A 9,314-nucleotide genomic window follows, 5' to 3' on the forward strand; every position below is an offset into this window, starting at 1 on the left:
GCCCTGGATGTAGGCACTTCCCTCAGAGAGTATCTCCCCAGCCGTGGACATGGGCATTGTCCTCAGAGACATCAGTCTCCTGAACTCTTGTTGCTGGTTTGGTGCCTCTTGTTGTGTCCATGAGGAAGGAGTTTGGGGATGGAGTGGAAAGTCACGGGTGGTGACAAGGTTACAGGGATTTCTTCTTTTTAATGCTCATCTTGATTCAGCACCGGACCTCCTGTGCGAAGAGTAGCCTGCTCTTTGGACTGATAACTGGGTGGTGAGATGACTCCTTACCTTGAAAGTAGCATTCTGGCTGCAGGGCTGAGATCTTATGCACATATACTACAAGAAACATGGAATATTGCCACTTTGGGAGATAGACTGAAAAATTAACCATTAAAAAATTACAGTCACTAATTTAAGAGGGAAAATGGGAAGTATAGGAATAAGTTTGGTAGTCTGGAGGAAGTATATTACTGTAGGTTGGACTAAAATGCCAAAGAGGTACACTTGGAAATAGAGCAAACAAGAAAAGTGACCAGAACTATGAAAAAGTGGAGAGTTCACAGACTTGCCAGGTGAAGATGTATGATTCCATGTGTTTGCTGCACCTTATTGGATTATTTTTCTAAAATCATGAATTTGTCCTGGCCACTATTCGTTATGCTTGTTGCTGGCCACTCTCCCTTCCCTCCCCATTTTCTTTGTCAGTAAAAAGTGTGCCAGTCATGCTTCATTTAAAGAGGGAGAAATGTTGTCGTTAGGCAAGTTCATCATTGAATGAACATCACAGACTGGACTTGCCTACACCTAGAGGGTGTAGCCTACTGCTGCTAGAGTGTTACTGTATTGTAGGCAACTGTAACAATGGTAAGTATTTGCATCGCTAAACATATCTAAGTATAGAAAAGGCACAGTAAAAATATGGCATTATAATCTTATGGGACCACGGTCATATATGTGGTCTGTTGTTGACTGAAATGTTATGTGGTCCATGACTGTGGTTCATAGTTCAGCCATTTGAGTTGAGGAATGAGATGACCAGACTTCACTGTTAACTTATTTGGGGAGTCATTAAACTGAGGTTATTTTCTGCTTTGTTTGATTTAGACATTAAAATCTAGTATTATATGTTTAAGATGACTCTCTATCCCCATAATTATTGGCAGTAATTTTCGATATTGCTCTATTTATAATGGTGCAGGTGGTTTTCATTTATTTTTAAAGTCAGGGGGCTCCTACTGCAAATATGTTCCATCATTTGCTATTACCTCATCTTTAGGTTGATGTCTTTTTAGTAGGGCACCAGTAGCACCAGGTGTTGTGAATGTGAAATAGAATTTCCTGGAAAAACACAGACAGGGTAGAAGGTATACAAAGTCCCCTGAGCTCTCATTATCCCGAAGGGGTGGGAGGAGAGTGCTGTGGTTATGCATTTCTAAAGGATAGTCTAACAAGATCCCAGGTGACCCCCGCCCCCCTCCCGGGGGCCACTGTTCTCCATCTCACTTTGAATAACAAGATGACACTAACAGTGGGATTTTTTTTTTGATGGAGGAATGGCCTTTAGAAAGGGAGCATCTTCAGAATCTGCAGCTGGGATCAGATTGTTCTTTTGTTGAACCAACTCGATCTGCCAAGCCAGCATCTTGCTAAGGTACTAAAAAGGGAGAGATGGTGGTGAGCTTCCTAAGGCTATTTGGATTTCTCCCTCCTTAGTTGGTAATTTTATTAACAGTTGTTGATAAAATATCATTAATATCATGTTATTAACATCCCCAGTAAAGGAAATAAGTAAATTGTTTTTCAGATATTATAACTTGTTTTATGTTAGAATATTTTTATAAACTGTCTGCCATACGTGGTTCAGGAATTTTCTTGCAGTTCTTGGATGTTAATATCAAATTAAATCTTATAGGAAAATATATATTTGCAAGTGTTTCAGTATGATTGTGTTTTCCACTAGGGTTACAAAATAAATGCCATTTGAACAGTTCCATCTGTCATGGAAAAACGTGAGACATTTGTACAAGCCGTATCTAAGGAGCTGGTTGGAGAGTTTTTGCAATTTGTTCAACTTGATGTAAGTTTCAAGTTTTAGTTTTGTTGTGATTTTTGACTGTGAATAAGAAATATGTTCTAAAATCATTATGTCCCCAAACGAAACATAGTTATCTCAGTGAATCCTTAGTGACCAATGTTTATTTGAAAGAAGAAAACAAAACCCTTTATACACAAATCTACCTGCTGGTGGGCTAAGCTAAGATGTAAAAGATAAACAGAAGTTAACCAATCAAAGAGGGATGGTGGGGGAAAGGACCCATCTAACCAAGAAGGTCACTCTGAAGACTAGAGAAGGTTTGTTGTGTTTGAACTTGAAGTTCAGCAGGAAGGCAGAAGATGAGACTGGGGGCTAGGCTAGGTGGGTCTTTACTATTTTAAGGAATTCAGACTTTATCTTGAGAATGGTAGGTGCTTGAAGCAGGGAGTGAGCTGTAGGCAAGGGAGGAAGAGAACAAAAGAGAAGGAGAGAGAACTAGTGGACAAAATAGAGGTAAGGATAAAAATATGGTTTGCTTTTTGGAAATATTCCTCTGGCTGCAAGTGAGAAATATGTCAAAGGGACATATTTAAGGCTAAGGTAGTGCCCTTCATAATGATGGTTGAATTAGGAACTGGAAATGGGAAGCTGCTTGGTAGTGGAGTGATGGCACTATTGGACTGATTGGATATGGGTATGGTGGGGAAGGGCCCAGACATCTGACTGTGTAGTACCATTCAGCAAGCTCATGAACATGGGAAGAGGGCAGGTTCAAGGGAGAAGTTGGTTCCATTTTGGAGGTGCCAGATGACTGCTGGTGGGATGTGCACCAGCAGATGGCCAGTAGTCAGACATGCACATCTGGATACCAGGGGAAAGGGCTGGGGTAGCGACAAGTTGGGCATGGAAGCCTAAGTTGTGGGAATGCCTGCAGTTATCTCTGTAGTGTTTCAGAGAAAAGGGCCTAGGACACATCTCTGAGGAAGCCAGCATTGGAGGCACTGACTCTGAAATATGAAAGTATCTTTGGGGCAGGAGATCCTTAGCACACTTGTCTCACTTGTTCTTATGTGGTGAAAATCAAATTAGTGACAACAAAGAATTAGGAATCTAATAATGAATTTGTTACTAGCAACATTTAAGAAATCGGTTTTCTTTATAAGAGAAATGAGCTTAAAACATGTTTTTGTATTATAAAATGATATCCTGTAAACTTAAAAATGATCACAAACAGGCATCTCATCACCATAGAAGTGTTTATAAGAGCAAGTTAGTTAGATAATATATCAGTGTCTGCTTTAGCAGTAGCAGTGTATATGGGTTGTATTGGAAATGCAATACCTACATATTTTAAAGTCTAAAAGATTGTTGTTGCAAAGTGCATACCATAATGTTAACAAAATCACAGCCAACTAAATTGAAAATCAAAGGTAAAAATAGCAACTAAAAATCACACTGGTGGCCACAATGACAGGTACCCTGCTGGGGTGCATTGTTTCTAGCCACCCGTTGTGTGCCAACCAGCCTTTGCAGTGTTGCTGGGCAGCCAGCAGACATCTCAGGAGAATACTGAATTAGTCCTTATACTAATGAGGCATTAACTCTAGTTTATCAATAATAAGCTTTATTAACACTTAACAATTCAGTTTAGTACCTAGTCACCATGTAGCTCTTAAATGTAAAAATGAAAATTTGTAGGATTGTGCATCACGTGGTTTCATCAAGTTGAATGACATAAATGCCATTTTATATAATAATGATGGTTTCCCATAGTTCAATTTGATAAGAACTTAAATCAGTTTGAGGCCTATCAGGTAGATCTTTCCAAGCACAATTAGTTCTGCTATAATCCCACACGTGCGTTGCCAACAGTCACTGCACTCTGCAGAATTGGTTAAAAAATAAAGTAAAATAAAAAACCCAGAGAGATTATGGGGAGAATGGAGTTAGGGGGACAACACTAAAAAATTTTGCCAGTGACATGTCAAAAACAGGAACCTAATAAAACACTAGCATAATTTTATATGTTAAATCACTAAGAAATGCATAAATACTATAGTAAGCATGGCATTTTACCTTGAAAAATATTTAAATTCTATAGTTGGAAGTGGGTGCCTGTGCTCACAGGGTACACCTGCCACTCTGTGTGTAACAGGAAGAAAATGAGGTAGAACAGAGGAGAAAAAGGCAAGCTAGGCAGAGGAGAATAAGGAGCATTAGAGAGCACAGTGGGCCTGGGGAGGGCACAGTGAAGTGGGGTTGGGGCCTTTGGGTCATAGCAGGTGAGGGGCACAATGTGTGGCCCAGGGGTGAATGGACTGAGCTGCTAGGTGTCTGAGATGTGTTTCATGGGATCCTGCTGGCTCCAGTCAGTGGCTGCAGTTTTCTGCATTCACCTGGTATTTCTTGCCTATGAAATCCCGCATACGAAAATGAGAAATTTGGCCAGGCGCGGTGGCTCAAGCCTGTAATCCCAGCACTTTGGGAGGCCGAGACGGGCGGATCACGAGGTCAGGAGATCGAGACCATCCTGGCTAACACCGTGAAACCCCGTCTCTACTAAAAATACAAAAAAATAAGCCGGGCGAGGTGGCGGGTGTCTGTGGTCCCAGCTGCTCGGGAGGCTGAGGCAGGAGAATTGCGCGAACCCGGGAGGCGGAGCTTGCAGTGAGCGGAGATCTGACCACTGCACTCCAGCCTGGGCGACAGAGCAAGCCCCCTTCCAAAAAAAAAAAAAAAAAAAAATGAGAAATTTGCCTTTGGTCAAATTGTTCCTTGATGTATTGACAATGTTGGAGCAAATTTTCATTTTCAAACAAGTGTTCTAGAGCAGAGCTGATGACACCGTATGCCCTTGTCCTTCTTGCAGAATCAATGATGGGGAGGAGGACACAGCACTGAGAATTCCATCATTTAACAAACATGTCCTAAGTGCCTTCTGTACGCCAGACACTGCACTGAGAGTTGGGGTTATAATAAGCATAAAGCAAAGTTTCTGCACAAATGGGGGTTTATGTCCTAGTGGAGGAAGAAAAACAAGACACATATGTAAATAATAAAGCAGGTGGAGGCTGAACACAGTGACTCACCTCTGTAATTCCAGAGCTTTGGGAGGCTGAGGCAGGAGGATCGTTTGAGGCCAGGATAACACCAGCCTGGGATGTAACATAGTGAGACCCCATCTCTACAGTAATGTTAAAAAATTGGCCAAGTGTAGTGGCTTGTGCCTGTGGTCCCAACTACTCAGGAGGCTGAGGCAGTAGAATTACTTGAGCCCAGGAGTTTGAGGCTATGATTGTGCAACTGTAGTCCAGCCTGGGTGACAAAGTGAGACCCTGTCTCAAACAAACAAACAAACAAACATGAAAAAACTACTACTACTGATAAAGCAGGTGGAAGTGGAAGTTGGGAATGATGGAATGACTAAAGAAACCCTCAGAGGAGGTGATATTTTAACAGAGTTGGTACAGTCACATGACTCTTGATGAAGATAGGTTCTGAGAAATGCATCATTAGGTAATTTCATTGTTGTGTGAACATCCTAAAGTGTGCTTACATACACCCAAATGGAGCAGCGCAGTACACACCTGGGCTAGATGGTACAGTCTACTGTCCTAGGCTACAAACCTGTATGGCATGTTACTGTACTGAATACTGTAGGTACAGTGTTGTAACACAATGGTAAGTGTGTATCTCAACATTGAAAAGGTACAGTAAAAATATAGTATAAAACATAAAAAATGGTACACCTGAATAGGGCACTTACTGTAGCTGGAGCTTGCACAACTAGAAGTTGTTCTGGGTGAATAACTGAGTGGTGAGTAAATGTGAAGGTCTAATATGTCATTGTACACTACCGTAAACTGTAAACACATTACACTTGGGCTACAGTAAATTTATAAAAACATTTTTCTTCAATAATAAATTAACCTTAGCTTACTGTAACTGTTTTACTTGATAAACTTTAAAAAAATTTTAAACTTTTAAAATCCTTTATAATAACACTTAGCTTAAAACACAAACTCATTTTACTTTACAAAAAATCTTTCTTCATTTTATTTTATTTTAACTTTTATATTCGGGGATACATGTGCAGGTTTGTTACATAGGTCAGCTTGTGTCACGGGGATTTATTGTACAGATTATTTCATCACCGAGGTATTAAGCCTAGTTATTAGTTATTTTTAGTTATTAGTTATTTTTCCTGATCCTCTCCCTCCTCCCACCCTCTACCCTCCAATAGGTGAGTGTGTGTTGTTCCCGCTGTGTCCAAGTGTTCTCATCATTTAGCTCCTACTTATAAGTGAGAACATGCTGTATTTGGTTTTCTGTTCGTGTGTTAGTTTGCTATGGATAATGGCCTCTAGCTCCATCCATGTCCCTGCAAAGGACTTGATCTCATTCTTTTTTTATGACTGCATGGTATTCCATGGTGTATATGTACCACATTTTCTTTATCCAGTCTATCATTGATGGGCATTTAGGTTTATTTCATGTCTTTGCTAAAAATACTTTCTTTATACCCCTATTTGATAAGCTTTTCTCTATTTTTACTTTCTCTTTTTTTTTTTTTTGAGTTGGAGTCTTGCTCTGTTGCCCAGGCTGGAGTGCAGTGGTACCATCTCGGCTCACTGCAGCCTCCGCCTCCTGGGTTCAAGCGATTCTCCTACCTCAGCCTCCTGTGTAGCTGGAATTACAGGCACACGCCACCATACCAGCTAATTTTTGTATTTTTAGTAGACAGGGTTTCTCCATGTTGGCCAGGCTGGTCTTGAACCCTGACCTCAGGTGATCCACCGGCCTTGGCCTCCCAAAGAGCTGGGATTACAGGTGTGAGCCACTGCGCCCAGCCGTCTATTTTTACTTTTTAAACTTTTTTGTTAAAAACTAAGACACAAATACACATGTTAGCCTGGGCCTATACCAAGTCAGGATCATCAGTATCACTGTCTTCCACCTTAACATCTTGTCCCGGTGGAAGGTCTTCAGGGGCAATAACAGACATGCAGCTGTCGTCTCATCTTGTATGATAACATTGCGTTCTCCTGGAATTTCTCTTGGTGCACCTGCGTAAGGCTAGTTTACAATTAACTTAAAAAAAATGTAGAAGGAATATACTCTAAAACAATGATAAAAAGTAAGTTTGTTTACACCAACATTACCACAAATGTGATTAATCTGTTATACTGTGATGTTTTGACAGCCATGACATCACTAGGTGATAGGAATTTTTCAGCTCCATTATAATCTTATGGGACCACTCTCATATATGTGGTTTGTCATTGACTGAACTATTACTATGCATTGCATGACTATTTGATCAGAGATCCAAATGGACCATGTAGAGATTTGGGAAAAGAAGATTCTAGACAAAAGGAATGGAAAAGGCCGAGACTCTGAGGCAGGGCACATTTGGGAAGGTAAGGGTATGGACTTACTGAGGAGGAGGAGGGTGGCAGGGTTAGGGTGGAGAAGTAATTTCTTTCCTGTTGAAATAATTGCTAAGTTAAAAGAAAAGTTGCAAGAGGAATTCAAAGGAATCCTGAATACCCTACATGCAGATTTACCAGTTGTTACCACTTGCCACATTTTCTTTATCATTCTTTGTATTTACATTTTTTCTGAATCATTTGAGTCAGTTGTAGGCATTGTGCCTCTTTATCTCTAAACATTTCAGTTCATATTTTTCTAAAATAAAGATATTCTGTTATATAACCACATTAAAATTCTCAAAATCAGGAAATTTAACATTGTGGATAATCCTGTGAAATAACCCTCTGCAGCCTATGTCCTCTCCTCTTGAATCTGGTTTGGACATGTGTCTGCTTTGACGGACAGAATATTGAGGAAGTGGCCTTCAGAAAGTTTGGCAGCTTCTACTTCCTCTCGGAGCCCCTGGCTGTCATGTAAGAAGTGCAGGATCACCCTCTGCTGGAGAGAGAGACCACACACAAAGGCTGGAGGATGAGACTGCAGAGGGAGACCTCACTAGTGGGCACCAAAGTGCCAGACATCCAACCCCCAGCCGCCACCTTAAGCACAGGCGACCCCAAGAGTGAGCATCTGATTCATGAGACGCAGTAAAACTGCTGCTTTATGCTACCAAGTTTTTTGTTACGCAACAAGACTTCCCCTGCTTCATACACATCGTGCCAATCACAAGAGAATACCTCCCGCTGGGCATATAGACTACAAAAAGGCACCCTTGCTGGGGCACAGGTGGCCAGGGCACTCACACAGGGAGGAGAGGGCCTGCAGGATGTCCACCCCGCGGGCCCCTCAGCCTGGTACACTCTGTACAGCATGGCTGCACGGCTTCTGCATCCTGGGGCTGGAGGAGGTTGTGGAGGGATGCCCACAGGCAGCTCGCCAGTCTGCACATGTGCTTCCTAACTGCTGGGCTTTTGTGTTGCCCTGCCTTTGCCCAGTGTCTCATGGCCCTAGAGGCCTGGGCTGTCACTGCTAATGTTGTGGCAATGCCAGGCAATGACCACCCCAAGACCATGCTGGGGAGAGGTAGAACATTTTGATATTTGAACAGTTTTTGTCCCTCATCCTTTCCTTGCCCTTCCAGTCAGCTCTCCTCTGCCCTAGGCAACAGGCACTCATTTCTCACATCCCCAGCTCCAAACAGCCCTCAGTGAAGCTGGGTGTGTGTCTCTTTTTGTTGCTGTAGTTTGTTACTGGAACCTGTCTCACTCATTTCTTCAGGGTTCATTTTTCAGGAAGGAGTTAACAGCCCATCCTAGTTTGTCACATAGGTGGATGGGCACTGTTTCTTTTCCTTCAGGCTATATCCTTCAGCATACACCTCTAATAGATTTTAATAATCTGGAGGGTGTTATTCTTGCCCCTAGACTGTGAACTTAACTCAGGACACGATGGGACCTGATTCATCTCTGTGCCGTAACCATCAGTCAACTAATATTTCCTGATGTAAGCATCATGAATCAGCCCAGTCATTTCTCTGGTCACCTTCAGTCACCAGAGTTTGCCCTGAATAGAACATCTTAATCTTTGAACACAGTGGCTGTGGTCCATTACCCAGACTAGGGACCCCAGCACCAAAACTGTCCGTTAATGTACTGGAAAATTACCATTAATGGACCTAAACGGGCCATTAACTTATTTTTTTTTGTTTTTTCTTTGTTTTTTTGAGAGGGAGTCTCGCTCTGTCGCCCAGGCTGGGGTGCAGTGGCCGGATCTCAGCTCACTGCAAGCTCCGCCTCCTGGGTTTACGCCATTCTCCTGCCTCAGCCTCCTGAGTAGCTGGGACTACAGGCGCCCG

General features: G+C 42.1%; 1 protein-coding gene across 2 annotated transcripts in view; it reads left to right on the forward strand.

Annotated features, from left to right (window-relative positions):
- NCAPG2 (non-SMC condensin II complex, subunit G2) overlaps positions 1-9,314 on the forward strand; it is an 83,162-nt gene that overhangs the window by 4,390 nt on the left and 69,458 nt on the right. The window contains exons 2-3 of one of the 2 annotated variants that reach the window (XM_011990193.1): positions 1,444-1,450; positions 1,952-2,068. In XM_011990193.1, coding sequence (XP_011845583.1) covers positions 1,991-2,068 — 78 coding nt within the window. In that variant the 5' untranslated portion in view covers positions 1,444-1,450; positions 1,952-1,990. Of the gene's footprint in view, positions 1-206; positions 263-1,443; positions 1,451-1,951; positions 2,069-9,314 lie in introns of those variants that run through there. The other variant, XM_011990194.1, reaches the window with a different exon arrangement.

This window comes from Mandrillus leucophaeus, unplaced genomic scaffold (genome assembly GCF_000951045.1).
Source record: "Mandrillus leucophaeus isolate KB7577 unplaced genomic scaffold, Mleu.le_1.0 Scaffold373, whole genome shotgun sequence".
Lineage (NCBI taxonomy): Eukaryota > Metazoa > Chordata > Mammalia > Primates > Cercopithecidae > Mandrillus > Mandrillus leucophaeus.